Raw genomic sequence first — 17,151 nt, 5'->3', positions numbered from 1 at the left:
TTCCAAAAGTGCCGGCCATGAGCGGCCTCCAGAATCCGACACATTCTTCTCCTATCCTTTTCGTTCTCTCACATCCCAGCAATAGCCCTTCAGCTTCTTGGCCGTCTGCTTCCGTTTCTTCATCACTGTTACTCGGGCATGTCACTTCCTGTACACATCGTTACAAATGGGATCATACTGATGCTGAGATCGGCACCCTAGAGAGTTATGGGCTGCGTTCAGGCTAAGCCATCGGGGGGTTCGGAAGCTAAGGGCCTAGAGAGGCTGAAACTAGAGAATGGGTATGTTGGAAATGGGGATTTCGCTGCTCATCGACGATCGATGGGCCAGATATATGGCGAATGTGAAGATATTGGTAGGGTGCACCAGCGCGAAATCAGAAAGCATCGGCTTGGGTCTGGTATTGGGAACGAAGAAAGGGAAGGTAGCAGCAACCGCTGGATGGGAGAGGGGAAGAGAAATGCTGTGCATGATGGTGAGAAAATACCAAGGAAATCTTTTGACGATGAGATGGTTGACGGGTGGCCCAGATGGTTAGTTGATAATGTTCCTCGAGAAGTTTTGGCTGGCTTGGTTCCCCGGAGTGCTGAGTCATACGTAATGCTTGACAAGGTCTTTGTTTGGGTTTTGTCATGTTCCGGATTAGATAAAGCTGAATGATGAAGGGTTATGCAAAATGATGTAGCATTCTTTACACATCCAACGTTATTGCTCCTACATCTTAACTAAGTACTAGCCTATTACTATGCCGCATCATTTTGGGATTCTTTGGAGCATTCTTTCAAATGTGGCGTCATTTTGGGTACTAGTTAGATGTTTGGCTGCTTGAATCATTAAGAGTCTTGAAGTCATCAATGTTTGAGTTTGGATCAAAAATTTGATTGAAGAGGATTTCTATTTATTAATTACCTGATTGAGTGAGATATAAACTGAAAACAATTAATGTGATTAAAAAGTTCGAGCATGGGTTGTGATTTGTAGGTTCATAGGTTTTTCATCGCTGACGATGGTAGAAAGCACGTTAATTGACTGGGCCCATGTGTAAAATTTTCTGTTTTTCAGGTAGGACAAGGAACCTACAGCAATGTTTATAAAGCACGAGATCGGGCCACGAGGGAACTTGTGGCCCTTAAGAAGGTTCGCTTTGATAAATCCCAGCCGGAGAGCATTAAATTTATGGCAAGGGAAATTGCGATACTACAGATATTGGATCATCCTAATGTCATAAAACTTAAAGGATTGGCTACATCAAGAATGCAATATAGTATTTATCTTGTTTTTGATTTCATGCAATCAGACTTGGCTAGAATAATATCTCGTCCTGAAGAACGACTCACTGAACCACAGGTTAATTAAAATTTTCTCATTGGCGCCTTTGACAATTTTAGCATTTCCCATAATTTACCATAATAATCTGGAAAAATTGATGTAGGTCAAGTGCTATATGCATCAATTGCTTTCAGGTCTGCAGCATTGCCACGACAGGGGCATCTTGCACCGAGATATCAAGGGGTCAAATCTCTTGATTGATAAAAATGGAATGCTCAAGATTGCTGATTTTGGGCTTGCCAATTTTTATAACCTAAACCATAACCAGTATCTCACCAACCGGGTTGTGACGCTTTGGTACAGAGCTCCTGAGCTATTGTTAGGTGCCACGAATTATGGAGTTGGTATTGATTTGTGGAGTGCTGGATGCCTCTTGGCAGAAATGTTTATGGGAATTCCAATCATGCCAGGAAGAACAGAGGTGATAATGCCCATATGATCTGCCAAAATCCTTTTTAATTAAATTCCATCTTTAGCTTTTGGTCTATTTTTGTGTCTATGTTGTGTTGTCTGGTCATCTTCTATTATTTCGTTCTGCAAGTCATTTAAGTTTCTCTGCTTTCAGGTTGAGCAACTTCATAGAATTTTCAGGCTATGTGGCACGCCATCAGAGGAGTACTGGAAAAAATTGAATCTTCCCACAACATTTAGACCTCCGAAGACTTACAGACCCAGCCTAGCAGAATCTTTTAGGGATCTCCCTCCATCTTCTGTGGGCCTTGTGTGTACTCTGCTCACATTGGATCCTGCATACCGTGGCACTGCATCTAAAGCTCTTCAAAATCAGGTGAGTCAATCCGGGCGAGAAATCCTGATAAGTAGTTGTGATCTCCGCACCTAAAAATGCGTGCTTCGTATTTCTTTACTGAAAGATTAGATGTTCAGTTGAATTGCGCATTGAATGAATTACTCTCTCCTCTACTGAGGGATGCTCAAAACCCAGTTCTTCCCCTGTTTTGAAAATATGCACCCGTTTCCCTTGTTGCACTGACATTTTCTCTGACAAATGATGAGAGCTTATTTTGACTGAAATACCCTGATTTTAAAAATAGATGGGAGGTTTGTGTGATTTTTCATGATTCAAGGTATTTTTTTTAATTTACTCTTAATTAAGATTGATCTTGATTGAAGAAACTTTTATCTTAAGTACTGCCTCACAACTAATATCAAATTATTACAACTGCACTGAATTTCATCTATCGAAATCCCAATGAAAAAGTAGGATATAATTGAATGTGTAACTTATTCGGATTTCCAACATAGATGTACCTTCTGCCTGCAGTTTTTCTTTACAAGCCCATTGGCACGTGATCTCTCTGGTCTGCCTGTAAGCTACACGGAACATGATGGGCAAAATCTTACCAATGAAGAGATCGAGTAAGTCGTTTTTTGGTACTCAGTGTTCTGAGGTTAGTTTCAGTCAACTTATAGATGCACAAACTCGCTACATGTAGAAGGCAGTACCCTGTATTGTTTTTGTACCTAACAAGTGAGGTTAAGCCGACTCTGGTATGCGTTTATAACATGAGACTTCTTTTCTTAAATAATACTACCTTCTGTCCTTAATATAAGATCTTATTTGACTTTTATTTTGATCCTAAATATAAGACCCCGATCCATTTTGTCTCTCATATTTATACATTTTTTTTCAAAGTAGCCCTTCTAACAATGATAGTCCTGATCAATACACTTGACTAATAAGGATATTTTAGAAAAAACAATACCTATTTAGGACAAATAACTAACTCAACTTACTTTCTTAATTTCCTCAAATTAATCAATTGGCTTTTATAATTAGGACTGGAGATAGTATATGTAGGCATGAGCAGTTAGCAAGATAAGGCTTGTTGTAATACTTGCAGGAATGTGAATGCTAAATTAAGACGATCTCATACCCGTCATGAGAGGCGAAGGAAGAATGTGGCATCCGGCTGGCCAACAGAGCATACTGTATCTTCTAAAGAGGTGAAAATCCTCCAAGCCTTCTGCTCTGTTCATAGTATATGTATTTATTTATGTATTCCTGTTGTTGTTCTACGCATGTCTCCTTGTTGTAGAACTAAAAGTAAAATTTTGAAGATTCAAGAATTTTCTGGGAGCAACTCAATAATCTGATTTATGAAGTTCAATAAGAGGAAACATGCATGACTAGGCAGTCCATTTGTAAGCTTGTAGGCTGCAACTAGTTAAACCCTAAACTCTAAACACCCAAAATACAGCTCAGCCGGCCAACCTCAAACAAAATGCTGATGATAAACCTCAACTAAGAATTAAACTAAAAAAGCAACTGCGTTACTCATGCTAATGACATGCAAACCACTGATATGATTGACGGTGTTATATTAAAATTTAAGTTCTGACCTTGAGAAGGACCATTTAATTAAGTTGTCTCATTTAGCTCCCCGACAGTTGTGGGCGTTGATATTTGCCCTGTTAGTGTTGACTTGCTCCACATCAATCCAGAGGAAGCATCAGACAGATTGAATATTTATGAGGTCTCCATTGTGTCCACGATACAGGAGACCACAACCTGTAGAAGAGAGCTGGTGTTTTTTCTGCACACGTCCTTTTAAATAATTATACCAAAGATGTTTAACCATATCATGAGCTTCAATTTTTACCGGGATATACTAGATAATTCGGTGGATTTTTTTTTTTTTGGTCAATTCGGTTGATTTTTCTGCATAATATTATGATTACTGCCTATTTGATGCTTGATTCATTGTTAGGAAGCAAAAAATATGGGGAAGAAAAATTGACTAATGCGAAAGTCACAATCTATCAATAAGGGTAGTGCCAATATCGTGTATAAAACATAAATTTCCTGATTGATAATGTGATGCCAAACCTAAAGGAAAGAAACTAAGAACACGGTTGATTAGCTCAAATATCAGATATACTGATATCAATTGGAAAAGAGAAGATCATAACTGAGTAGACTTATGTTAAGGAGCTTGTATTTCCTTCAAAACAAGAAAAGAGAACCTGATGGCATTCTAAACGGTGTTCTTCACATGTTATACCAGGAACTGAGCAAGGAAGTTGAGGCATTTGTTCCTAATGAAGAACAGGGCAGAATCCCCCCAAGCAGTAGGACATCATCTGTTTCTGACACTGCTGAGTCAAAGGATCATCCATCTCCTCTCATTCTTTCTCCAAATTTGGCTTTTGGTGATCAAAAGTTGTCCCACAGAATCCATCGCCATGTTAATGTCAAGAACCTTCCTCCATTACCCAAGTCTAAACAACATGCGTCCAACAAACAAGACAACAACTACGGACCACACCGGATCCTCAGGTCAGCTTCCTCCAGAGAATTTAGAAACCCAAAAAAGGGTGTCTTTGGAATTCATTGATAGGTCTCAACAGAACGGGTGGCTTTTTCCCTTCTTTTGGCCATGAACAGGTGGCATTTAAACCAATATTTTTTTAAAATGTCAACTTTTTTTAATTTTTATTTTCATTCTTTTCATTAATTGTGACTTTATGAAGAATGAAGATGATCTCGTGTTGTGTCAACTTCTTTGGTCAAGGTCATTCTGAAGCAGCCTTACCCTACCCATCAGGGAGCCGTGTGACTGGCGATCCCTCTTTCCCCTACATCAATTTTTGTTTCGGAAAGTTATATAATGATTTAAACGACTGTTTTAACTTAAGGAAACGTTATAAATTAAACTGAAACCCAGAATATTAACGTCATATAAACGGAAAGGAGTATCGTAATTATGTTTAGCACTGAATTCGGCCTGATTTGTAAAATTACTTCTTCTTTTTTTTCCCCGTCTCAACGTCCTATGTATAAATTAATGAAGAAAAAGTAGGTATCTTTGCGGGAAATCATCAGATCAGATTCAATATACATGACGTGTATGACGAACTTTAGGTTTTGAATTTATCGCATCCAAACTATTATAATCATAAATAAATTAAAAATTTTCATGCACTGAATGGAACCCTAGCACTTAATGCAAGGTACGTGGCAAAGCAAAGAAAAATGTAGACTAGAGTACTAGACATATACATAAAAAATAACCATCCTAAGCCAATTGGAAGGTCTTCAACTTCCTCCTTTTAAAACATGAATTGGTCAATTTTAAACAGACCTAGATATAAATATTAGGCAGACTAATCTCTCTTTAAATACTAGGAGTCAAGAGCAGATCTCTCTCAGCTAAATTAAATTTTTACATTTTATGGGGACCCACGATTTGATTAGACTTGTATAAGTGGGTTAATTAAAAAATAATGATTGATTGATTAGTCTAATCCATATATTCCATGACCTTAAGTTCCACTTCTTCTTGTTCACTCTTGGGGCATAGTCCATTACAATTATCCATTTCATCTTCTCAGCATACAAGCAATGCGTTATAAAAAGAAGCAAACAATATCCCCCGATGAGTGAAATAATAAATTGCATCATATTCATGTTATAACCCAGCTTCATTTTTTCCTTTTGGACCGGTATAACCCAGCTTCATACGTCTTATAATACCCCTTCCATGGCATAATATAATCACTAATTGTGTCTGAACAAAATATAAAAGAAGAGTTAACGAGGGGTTAATATATATTTGGTTCCTCAAGTTTTAAATCATAGGTTTTGGCTCTTCAAGAAGCCAAATAGTCTGAATTTTTATTGAATTATAAAAACCAATATTTTAAATAAAAAGAAATTTGAAGGATTAAAACCTATAATTTAATCAAAATGAAAGCAAATTTAAGCGACCAAAAATTGTATTAAACCTAATTAGGGTCATGTATGCTGTTCATATATAGAAATAACCTTATTATGGCTGGCCGAGTTTGTCTTCATGGATAATCAAACCTTTTTTTTTTTTTTCTGAATTTAAATGCCGGTATCATCACATTAATATTAAAAATTAAACCTCAATTCTGAAGTGACACTTAGAGGTTGGACCCACTTCTAAGATGAGGCATGCTTTGATTTGTGATTTCATATAAATTATTTCTCTGATCTTAAATATAAGACCCCTTTCGTGGTATAATTTACACTATGAAAGGGATTTTATATTTAGAACTAGAGGAGTAGATTAGATGATGTACGCTGTTTAATTTGCACTGATTAAAGAACTATGAGTCCATGTCATTAAATTTAGTAAAAGAATAATCTGACCTAAATTAAAGGGAAAAAATGAGCTGTTGCAAGCCAAATATGTCTAATTGAAAAATTATTTATAAGACTAGACTTCCTACAAAAATTAGCGTGTGTGAATGTAGATATATAAATATATATTTATATATATAGAGGGGCGGGGGGCCGAGAGACGGGTTCCAAGATTGCTCATCAGAGGTTCATTAAGATGTTTGGTTAAATATTGAGATGCACTTAGTTGACCATAAATCAACCTCAGTTTCTTGGAAACTCACCAATATCAATCTCTGCGAATTCACTACTCTCTGGACTTATCCAGCTGACAGATGTAAGTGTATGATGTCTGAAAAATTCAGTTACATTATTCTAACATGATTTGTTATGAATTATATATGCATTTGATATTAATAACCATGGATGTTGATCATAATTAAGCACATACAGTTCTACTTGATATAATCTCAGAAGCATTTTCTGGGATAATCGCGTGAATCAGAACCTTTATGATTCTAAAGAAAATCTATTTCAGAATCATAATCTCAGCTCTTACCTCACAAACACACTACGTACTTCCCTTTAATTTCTTGTTTGATATTTCCTCTCCTGTTACAAAAGCACCCCACAGTTAAACCCTTAATTAATCTCTCCCATGTCTAATTTTCACTGCCAAACTCCTCCATCAGCACCTCCAACACTCATACACATAAAATCTCCAACAGCTGACATAATATTTGCAAAGCAAACAAGTTTTACAAAGAGAAATAACTAAGCTTGTTTCCGTTTGGTTAAAACAAAGCTTAGCTTTCCCTTTTTCCTTTCCTTCCTTAATGTGACCTTCAAAGATGAGACATATGAAAGATCTTCACAAACTCGGTGAAACTTATATAATCAAGTCTAGTTCTTGTACGTATTTTTTTGCCATCAGATTCTTGAATAAATCCATGAAAAGCAATTTTCTTTTCTTTTCTTTTTTTACAGTTTCAAGATTACCTCGCAAGATTTTTATTGAAAACTCTGACAGCTAATTATGTTTAGCAGCTAAGACAAACTTTACCTAATCAGGTATTAAATAAGGATGTGAAGCTAATAATTAGTAGCCGTATCGGTGAACTTGTTCTTGATCCACTTGAAGCTGTTTCTGACGCTGGATTTAAGCTTGCCCTCCACAGTGAAACCATTATAAGCTTTGATCCTCTTCTTCCTCTTGAACTCTGCATCATTGGAAGTGTAAAAGCCATTTCCTTTGTGGCTCGGTCCATTGAAGCTGTAAGAGTTGGATCTCTCTCCGAACCCATTGAACTCTGCGTAAGAGCATGATGACTCAGGAACCGACTTGCTTTTCTCCATTAAAGCTGAGAAGCTTAGCTTCAAAGCCTCTCTCTCTCTTGATCGATCTGTTTTGTCTTTTAGCTCTTGAGGATCGGCCTGCATGAACACACACAAAGTGGTTGAGGGTTTTTAAGAGGAAGGACGAAGGAGAGAGACAGAGAGAAGGGGCATTATGATCCGGTGTGGTGGCACCCCATGTGTGATGTTGGACAGCTGCAATGGGAATCATGACTTGAGGGGGGAGGTGGGGCCTACTTGCCGCACAAAGACACGTCACCGTCTGCTAGTGATGACACAGATTGAATTCACTTGCATGATTTACAAATGTGAACGCTGATGATAACGCGCATGATCCTTCAAGCATATTCTCACCAAATTGAATTTTTTTTTTAATTTGTATAGGACGGAATATATATAAATTGATGTGTTAATGGGGATTGAGTATCAGGGGCTAATTGATCACAGCGCGATCAAACCAGATTTGAATACTCGATAAGAAAAATATTTATATTTAGTATTTGGTAGTATCTCAAACATGATTGTCTCTAATAAGAAAATATCTGGGCTTAGTAAAAAAAAATATCAATTGATGTAAAAAAATGTGAGTATATCAAAAATAAGTGTTTATTACTTTAAGAATATGTAATTCTTTTTACCAATAAATTAGTCCCTTTTTTCCTGGAATTTTTACATGGATCGTGAGAAAATGTTAGGGTTAATTCATTAAAATGTGTACAAAATGAAGAAAATATAACAAATTCACATAGTTGAGGTAGGGACCACGGTATTTGATAATGGTGGGGTCAATTTGGTTGCTTTGTTTAGTGTTTCTGCGATGGGATAAGGCACTATGTTTTGCTTTGTACAAAGTGCCCATTCTTCATTTTCAAACATCAATTCTCTATTTTATTTGTTTGGTGACGGGGGAACTTGCATATATCATGTCCCATTTATCTTTGGATCTTTACCATTAAAATTTGTACATTTACTTTAATATTAGATGGATATATATAATATAAATAAGCAGAAGGCCTCAATAATTAAAAATTAATCATTTCCTCATTTTCTACTCACGTGTCAACTTTTTTAATATTTACATGTGGTTAGGATTTAGATGTAATTAATTTTCTTATTTGAGACACACATATATAATTCTCTACCATAAATAACTAAATTTGCAATAATTTAAAAGGTTGCATGAAGTTCCAAAGACTTGAAAATAATGCAATGCCTCTTTGATTTAATCTTTCCCCCTTGAATTGCACGAACCTGAGGTCTGAGGTAATGTAAGATATATTAGGTGACACTTCGGATGGTTTTGCAAACATTTGAACATATATACATTTGGCATATATAGGTGATCGATGAAATTTCCCCCAAATCTTGACCATATATTTGTAACATATGTAAGCCTCTATTTGAGTATTTCCCTAAAGCTACTCTGTAGGTAATTTAACATTTTAATCTGAAAAATTAGAAATTATTGTTGATACATATGTTTAATTTAGTGAAAGCAAAGGTACCAAGTCATGTGCCACTATATATTTGAAGATGGGTGACAAAATTCATTTATAGTGCTGTGTGGGGCTTCCACATATATATTAATTGCGCACACACACACACACACACACATATATATATATTTCAAAGATCGCCTCCATCTTCATATGCTTTTTCATATGCGTAAATATTGATCACTTAATTTGTGTTTATATGTATTAGCATTAATATAAAATAATAATGGGACAAAGCAAGATGGCTCACCTATATATATTTCCGGACGAATCTCATTATTACACTTAGGAAACTTCCCACCTTGTCATATAATATCATTCTGATTTATACCTTCTTCGTACCTTCACTCAACAACTTAATTGAGTAATGTTATTCCCATTTCTCAAGCATGGCGATAAAAAATGTCACAGTTAAACCATTGATTATCTCAGGGGTAATTAAATTTACTTGTACATTATACTCCTCTCACTTTTAATATATCACCTAATTGGAGAGTTGATATTAGTCCTATATATAATATCTATTTTAAATATTTATTTGTTTTTTTAAATTAACTCTGATTGATATTCCCTAACAATAATTAAGTAGAAGAAGAAAGAAAAAAATTAAAGAAGATGCTTATGATATTTTAAAAAAGAAATATATCATATTAACTAATTTAACTAACATTTATAATCTATTCGAATTAATTAATTATATCTTATACTCCTCTGGTCCTAAATATAATATCCATTTTGTAACTACAAAATAGATCTTGTATCTTATGTTTAGAACCGGAGGAGTATCTTATATTAAAGACTAGAAGAATATTAATTTTCTGTGGCTCTCTTCAGAAATTGTTCTTTTTTGGGGGCTGAAAAAAAATTAGTACCACAATTATGAGTGTGGGTCCAATTTATAGAGAAGGCCAACGAGAGCCCTAATTGAAGTGTGAAACTGTGAACGTATCTTGACGCAGAAAGCAACCGCATGCAACTTTTTTAATCCTCATTTTGCTTTCTCAAAGAGCACCCACTCTCACACATATTTTATCAAAAACTTTTAAATTAAAATAACCTAATTAATCAGTAACTTATCATGAATATATATTAATTAAGTGTTAGTCTTTGATTATTTTTTTATATATTTGTATGGTTAAATAATTATTAACTATTAATTTGCTGTCCCATTTCGTCGTTTGAACAAATTTATCAAAGAGGCAGACATCATGATGCTGCAAATAACAGGAGATGCAGTCCTTCACAACGGAATATGAGAATGTTGGGTTAATAATAATGAATGAATGGGGTTAAAATATGATATGATTAATTGCAATTAAGTGTATTATGATATCATTACTCACTCTATTAAGTCGAGTTTAAACGTTTGTAAAAATGTGTTTAACTTGTAAGTTGCAGGGTAAAGTCCACGATTAATTTCCGTTTGAGGTAGGTAGGCGTGCACATAATGATTTAGCCCAATCCAATATAATCATACCTTTCACTGACACCGCTTTAGCTATTTATTATAGAGGGTAATCATCAACAAAAAGTGCGTCGCGTGAAGAAACATAATTTAACCACACACAAAAAAGCTTACAAATACTCTCTCTATTTTTTTTTTATAAGTAACAACTATTATTCATCTCGAATAGAATTGTCTTTAATAAGAAAATATTTATACTTTAGCAAAAAAAAACAATTATCATTCACCTCTTACCCTTAAATATAAGTAACATTTGCAAATAGTCTTAAATTTTTCTAGCAAATTTCCTATTTTTCCCTGTTTATTACTTGTTTTAATACTCAATATATTAATTATCTTATTTTCCAAACTATCATCTGTTTCCGTCACACATTCTCTCTCTTTTATAATTCTTTTTATTATAATAATTTTCTTATTCTCTTTCTTATGCTCTTTTCCCTCATAAATAAGGATATTTTGGAGAAAAAACTTTCAAATTTTATTCATTTATTGTCCTAACTTTTGATCTACGTAATGGAGTCTAAAGTTGCTTATAAAAAGGGACGAAGGGAGTATAATACTACAATCAATCCTTAATATAATAGCTCATTTAATTTTTATTTTGGTCATAAATATAAGACTCAAATCTACTTTCTTTTTCATATTTATCTTTTTTTTTCAAAGTAGTTCTTGTAATAATAGTAGTTTGAACCAATACATTTGATTAACAAGGATATTTTAGAAATAACTAATTACAAATAACCAATTTAACTATTTTTTTAATCTACTTAAATTAGTCAACTAACTTTTATATTAAGGACCGGAGGTAGTATTATAGAGAGTAAATAATTTGAATATTGAAAGCAAGTTTATTACAAAATATTAAAATTATTCACCGACATTAGAGCTAGCTAGTTTAAGAGGTAAAGAGTGAGGTGGAATATAATATGAATACTAATAAGTTCTTCAAATTTTTGACTTATAAAAAAGACCATATATATCATGCAAAGTTTCCTCATCTTTAAAATTTGGATCATATGCAAACAACAACACTGACCCTTGAAAATTGAAAATTGGCAAACAATAATCCATTGAATTAGACTTCCCAAATTTATGCATATATAACCTCATCTCGTGTTTGTTATTTTACCATCACAGCGTAATATATCATTCACTATATACCTCCTTAAATTTTGAGTTATATGGGTGTGTATATAATCTTCTAAATTTTGAATTATGCGCAATGAAATGTACGATTATATTCTTTTAGTGAAATAATACCCAAATTATAATATGAGAATTATTTGCATTTTCCCTTCCGATAGAGAGTTATTTGCATTAGTGTAGAAGTTAAAGGGGCCTTCGTCATAAAATTTTAAATATTAATGAAGCTATTTATTTATAAGGCCAAAACATACTCCTCAAATTAGCAGTATAAAATTCACAGCTTGCCGCAATTATGATTATTTTTGGGCCTCAAAGATTTGTATGAATTCAGATGTCTCGTTTTCATAACAGATAACCCCTTTAAAGCAGACAGACTCCCGTTATTTGATGGGCCGTGGGGGCCCAATAAATCTAGACCCAGAAGAAGCGGCCCAAAAGGGATCAATGTTGAAATCGAAAAATAGATACACGCCCAGTGGGACTCGAACCCACAATCGCTTGATTAGAAGTCAAGCGCCTTATCCATTAGGCCATGGGCGCCTTTGTTGATTGCAGCTCTTAAGATATATATTTTATTTACATAAAAGCATGTCCTTGTGAAGATTTGTAGAACAAATCAAGTAGGATCATTTTTAGTCTCAATTTTTCTGCATAAAGGAATGCCTATTTATTTATACTTCTAATTATAATTTTGATGGAAGCATAAAGGAAGAAGAACAAGTGGCTTAAATTTTATACTATTATAATCTTGACGCGTGTCATGGAGAAGTGTTTGTTCATTCAACTCTTATCCGACCTTTTCATAAAGTTCTTTCTTAGCCACCTCCATTTTTTATAGCCGCCCCCTTTTTATTTATTTCAAGGATCTGTTTGTTGTTCAACTTTGAATTTTAATAATACGCAAATGTAAATAAATTATTTGGTAATGTAAAAAATATGTGGTTATTTAAAAAAAATAGTGAATAACAGAAGTTACCCAAGAGTAGTTCTCAAGGTCTAGGTCAATTAATTTTTTTAAAATACATATTAAATATTGCAATTGGCTCTAAGATATAATCAAATTCTATATTTCATGAATTATAATATAATTTATTTCCCAAATGCTTTAATTTGTAGCCAAGAGGCCATGGCGGGCGTTGTAGAGCACGTGTGAGAGAGAGAGAGAGAGAAGTTTCATGGGAATGTGCTCACCACAAGACATTTTTAAACACGTGATTATATCAAATTCAATATTCTTTCACTGATTTAATTTTTTTCTTTAAATATATGTCACTCTTTTTTCCACCAACTAAACACGCATTATATTCAAATTTTAAGATATAATTATTATTTATTTTTATGTAAAATTATTTATTTATTTATTAATAATATTCTTGTTAGATGGATCATGAAAAACATTAAAAAGAGGTAATAATATTTTTGGGTGGAGATATTTATAGAGGCATGTCCAAGGGAGGGAGTCCTTGTTTGTGGGCCGTGGATCTTTGACGGGAACGTTATTAAAAAAAAAGTAGGTGAGACTTTTAAAGTCGCCTTACTTTACTAGTCTTGTGTCCGCCACATGGCCACGTGGCTCCACATTTTGGCGCCCAGAAGCGGATTACTATTTTAATTAAATGTTCAATTAGCCAATCCCTCCAATTATTCCCCCGCCCCCCCAATCCATATTTATTAATCAACAAATAGTGGTGCTTTTTTGGGGATAACAACAAAGATCTTACGAAGATCACTGAGATATTCATCATGCCCGCACTACGCTGATTTAAGCATATATTATGATAATTGGAAATTCAAAAGCTGTATATGCTATATATTCCAGTGATACTATTTATAAATTACTTCTTTGTATGTTTTATATGAGCTAAAAAAATTTTAAATTTTATTTACACTTATCTAAAATTTAACAATTTTTTTAAACTTTATCCTTATTAAATATACATTATATCTCATATAAATAAAATTAACATAATAATAAATAAAAAGTAAAATTGTACATGTATATAAATTTTTTTTATCTCAGTACCCTATTTATCAAAAAATATTTTTTTCTATCTGCCTTATAAATAGGATCAGAATAGTAGTTATGTTAGGGATATTGTTATGCTTATTAATTGTAATAAAGTAATAATATATGTTGGCAAAAATAAATAAACTGCATGTATGCCCGTTCCCTTTTATTCTAATATTAATATTATCCTGCGTATATACCAAAACAGGAAAAGCTTTAACAGTATATATAATTGTTTTTTTCTCTTATAAATAAGATACAAAGTGTTATTAGAAAACTTGATATAATAAATATAAAAATTTTGATTTTTGAAACAAAATTGACCTTTAATTTATTTAACCCTCAAATAAATTTGTAGCACGTGTGTAGACATATTAAGATATAATAACCAGAAGTTAAAACTATTAGTTCTGGACGAGGAGTGGTTGACAGGCATTAAAGTAGACAGAGACAAATTAAAGTATGTAATCCAGTTTGTAATTACAGGGAGGCTACCTCTAAGTGAAAGGGAAGGGATTGGTGGGACAATGGCCCAGGCCACTGGTTTCCGCCTATAAAAGACTCTGTTACCAGAGACCCCAGTGCTCACACTGAATTGAAGAGAGTAAAACATACATGGCGGTCTCATCGTCCCTCCTTTACTCTTTGCTCTTCATCTCCTGCCTCGTCCTCTCTGCCACTAAGGCAGAGTCTCAGGCCAAGCCTCCCATCGTGAACGGCCTCTCATGGACCTTCTACGAGTCCAGCTGCCCCGGCATCGAATCCATGGTCACGAAACATCTCAAATCCGTCTTCAAGAAGGACATCGGCCAAGCCCCTGCCTTGCTTCGCATCTTCTTCCACGACTGCTTCGTCCAGGTACACTCTCTCTCTCTCTCTCTCTCTCTATTATCCCGCAAAAGTAGTGGCACCTTTCTGTGAATCGTCATTTTCTTTCGTTTCGATCCGAGTCACTTCAATTCCTGTGTGTTGATGTGATTGTTAATATGCATACAGGGGTGTGATGGGTCCATCTTGTTGGACGCGATTGCACCAAGCAACCAGAGTGAGAGAGACTCCAGATCCAACGGTGGCATCAGAACAGAGGCCTTGAAGACCATCGACGATATTAGAGAGCTCGTCCACAAGAAATGTGGAAGAGTTGTCTCCTGTGCTGACATCGTCGCTCTCGCGGGCCGTGATGCTGTTGTCTTGGTAATTAATCTCATCTCTCTTATCAAAGTTATTTGTTTCTCTCATCTTGATATCGTCTTCCGAGCTTATGTTTTCTCTTTCTGCAACAATAATGGCAGACAGGAGGGCCCAGCTTCCCAGTTCCACTAGGAAGACGGGACAGCCTCACCTTGAACTTCGACGAGACAAGCAACCTCCCATCTCCCTTCGCCAACACCACCGGCACCATCAAGACCTTCGACGACCAGAACTTCGACGTAACCGACGTGGTCGCCCTCTCCGGCGCCCACACCTTCGGGCGATCCCACTGCAACTCCTTCTCCGACCGCGTCTCCGGCACGAGCCCGGCTCCCATCGACCAGACCCTCCTGAAGAACCTCAAGGCCACTTGTCCCAGCGCCAGCTCACCCAACACGGCAAACCTCGACATCCGAACTCCCAACAAGTTCGACAACAAGTACTACATCGACCTGATGAACCGACAGGGAGTGTTCACGTCAGATCAGGACCTGTTTTCCGACGGTCGTACCAAGAAGTTGGTACAGAGCTTTGCGCTGGACGAGAAGCTGTTCTTCGAGAAGTTCACGAACGCTATGATAAAGATGAGCCAGCTTAGGGTTTTGACGGGGAAGCAGGGAGAGATCAGAGCCAAGTGTAATCTCAGGAACAGTGGGAAGAAGTCTATGTTGGCTTCTGTGGTGGAAAAGGCGGTTGAAATGGCGGAACAGTTCTAGATAATAATGGAGGCCACGGATACATGATGATGCACGTTTCAAGTCTTCTGTAAGTTTTACTTTAGATATCATCCCAAGTGCGAGATGTGAGACACTTTTGGGTGTTTGATCGTTTAATTTGGATAATAATTTGTGCAAGGTTACGTTTTGGAGGGTTCTAACTCTGGTACTGAGATATATATATATATATATATATATCTATGCTTCTTGTCGTTGTATGTGTGCAGTGTTGTGGTAATAACTAATAATTAATTAAGTTCATTTTGTGAATTTGAGCCTTGCAAAGTACAGAGCACATCTTGATCTTTGAAAATGAACAATTATTACTACAAGCATCTTTGAAAAAATGGTGCTAAAGCACTGACAAGTACTAGTTGGATTACTCCACTTGGCACAGAACGCATAACTTGGGGATCTCTAGACGTTGAAAAGTCATGTGTGCTAAATCCTCTCTCCTTCACACAGTGGACTTTCTTTCTTTGTTTTTTTTAAAACAAAATACTCCAATCTTATTTTTTTTAATAGAAATGAGCCAATTAATTTTATTATATGAATATATAATATTGCTTCTAATTTATTGTTCTGTAGAGTCTAAATTACTATTTTCTCAAAAAATTTATATATTAAACAAAAGTAAAGTGAAGACAACTAATATAGTCTAAGGTGTTGAAAATACCTTATATTATAACCGCATTGCGCGCATACTACAACGTATAGAATTTAGACAACACACACACTCGCCACATCGCATAGTTTATAACAAGTTTTGTTATTTCTAAGCTGCTAACTAAACTACAGAAGTCATTTTTTGAACTTCGTGTGATAACATGTGGGGAAATTACAATAAGATCTCACTTGAGAGAATTAAATAAAAAAAGTCTCTTAAAATCATTAAATTAATTTGAAGTCTCAAAAGATTTCATTGCAAGAAAGTTTATTTGTTTAATTATCCAATTGTCTTTGTCTTTTTTTACGGTATGCATTGACAAAGAAAGTAATTAAAAACTTAAAGGTGTAACAATTAACAACTATTATAACAGATATTTTGACAATTGATGTTATATTTTTGTGATGTGTTGAGAAAATATGTTGTCAATACTTACCGTAATAGTTGTTAATCGATACAACTTAATTTGTTAATAACTACTCTTTTAGTTATCAATGCATACTTAAAAAAATAAGGATAATTTGATAATTAAATAAATAAAATCTTTTACAACGAGATCTTTTGCCAAGGATAATTTAATAACTTTAAGAGATTTTTTGGTATTTAATTTTCTTAAGTAAAATCTTATTGCAATTTTCCTTATAATGTATGATAATGTGTTTCCGTTACT

General features: G+C 34.8%; 3 protein-coding genes and 1 non-coding gene across 4 annotated transcripts; 2 read left to right on the top strand and 2 right to left on the bottom strand.

Moving 5' to 3' along the window:
• Window positions 1-47: 47 nt before the first annotated feature.
• Window positions 48-4,848, top strand: LOC114722124 (probable serine/threonine-protein kinase At1g54610). The gene is made up of 7 exons (XM_028908062.1): window positions 48-612; window positions 1,063-1,347; window positions 1,433-1,750; window positions 1,895-2,116; window positions 2,612-2,706; window positions 3,192-3,294; window positions 4,356-4,848. The coding sequence occupies exons 1-7, from the start codon at window positions 208-210 to the stop codon at window positions 4,683-4,685; spliced, it is 1,758 nt and encodes a 585-aa protein (XP_028763895.1). The 5' UTR covers window positions 48-207; the 3' UTR covers window positions 4,686-4,848.
• Window positions 4,849-6,849: 2,001 nt separating this feature from the next.
• On the bottom strand, window positions 6,850-7,888 carry LOC114722120 (uncharacterized). Its single transcript, XM_028908055.1, has one exon. The coding sequence runs from the start codon at window positions 7,874-7,876 to the stop codon at window positions 7,529-7,531; it is 348 nt and encodes a 115-aa protein (XP_028763888.1). The 5' UTR covers window positions 7,877-7,888; the 3' UTR covers window positions 6,850-7,528.
• Window positions 7,889-12,366: 4,478 nt separating this feature from the next.
• Window positions 12,367-12,439, bottom strand: TRNAR-UCU (transfer RNA arginine (anticodon UCU)). Its single transcript has one exon. It is a non-coding gene; the product is annotated as a tRNA-Arg (tRNA).
• A 2,048-nt stretch (window positions 12,440-14,487) lies between these two features.
• Window positions 14,488-16,032, top strand: LOC114722119 (peroxidase 12-like). Its single transcript, XM_028908054.1, has 3 exons — window positions 14,488-14,765; window positions 14,904-15,101; window positions 15,200-16,032. Exons 1-3 carry the CDS (start codon window positions 14,523-14,525, stop codon window positions 15,812-15,814), a joined length of 1,056 nt encoding a protein of 351 aa, XP_028763887.1. The 5' UTR covers window positions 14,488-14,522; the 3' UTR covers window positions 15,815-16,032.
• Window positions 16,033-17,151: the final 1,119 nt, after the last annotated feature.

This window comes from Neltuma alba, unplaced genomic scaffold (genome assembly GCF_004799145.2).
Source record: "Neltuma alba isolate B1F8T4 unplaced genomic scaffold, ASM479914v2 tig00012082_pilon, whole genome shotgun sequence".
In the NCBI taxonomy this organism is placed as follows: domain Eukaryota; kingdom Viridiplantae; phylum Streptophyta; class Magnoliopsida; order Fabales; family Fabaceae; genus Neltuma; species Neltuma alba.
Note: the sequence above shows the minus strand (reverse complement) of the source record. Positions and strands in the feature narration are given on the sequence as shown.

What these genes read in the sequence shown, in the direction of transcription:
- LOC114722124 (XM_028908062.1), top strand. Translation starts at nt 208, where the DNA reads ATGGGCTGCGTTCAGGCTAAGCCATCGGGGGGTTCGGAAGCTAAGGGC. An exon ending in TCATGCCAGGAAGAACAGAG is followed by an intron (nt 1,751 to 1,894) that starts GTGATAATGCCC and finishes CTCTGCTTTCAG; the next exon opens with GTTGAGCAACTTCATAGAAT. An exon ending in CTTACCAATGAAGAGATCGA is followed by an intron (nt 2,707 to 3,191) that starts GTAAGTCGTTTT and finishes TAATACTTGCAG; the next exon opens with GAATGTGAATGCTAAATTAA.
- LOC114722120 (XM_028908055.1), bottom strand. Translation starts at nt 7,876, where the DNA reads ATGCAGGCCGATCCTCAAGAGCTAAAAGACAAAACAGATCGATCAAGA.
- LOC114722119 (XM_028908054.1), top strand. Translation starts at nt 14,523, where the DNA reads ATGGCGGTCTCATCGTCCCTCCTTTACTCTTTGCTCTTCATCTCCTGC. An exon ending in TCCACGACTGCTTCGTCCAG is followed by an intron (nt 14,766 to 14,903) that starts GTACACTCTCTC and finishes ATATGCATACAG; the next exon opens with GGGTGTGATGGGTCCATCTT. An exon ending in GCCGTGATGCTGTTGTCTTG is followed by an intron (nt 15,102 to 15,199) that starts GTAATTAATCTC and finishes CAATAATGGCAG; the next exon opens with ACAGGAGGGCCCAGCTTCCC.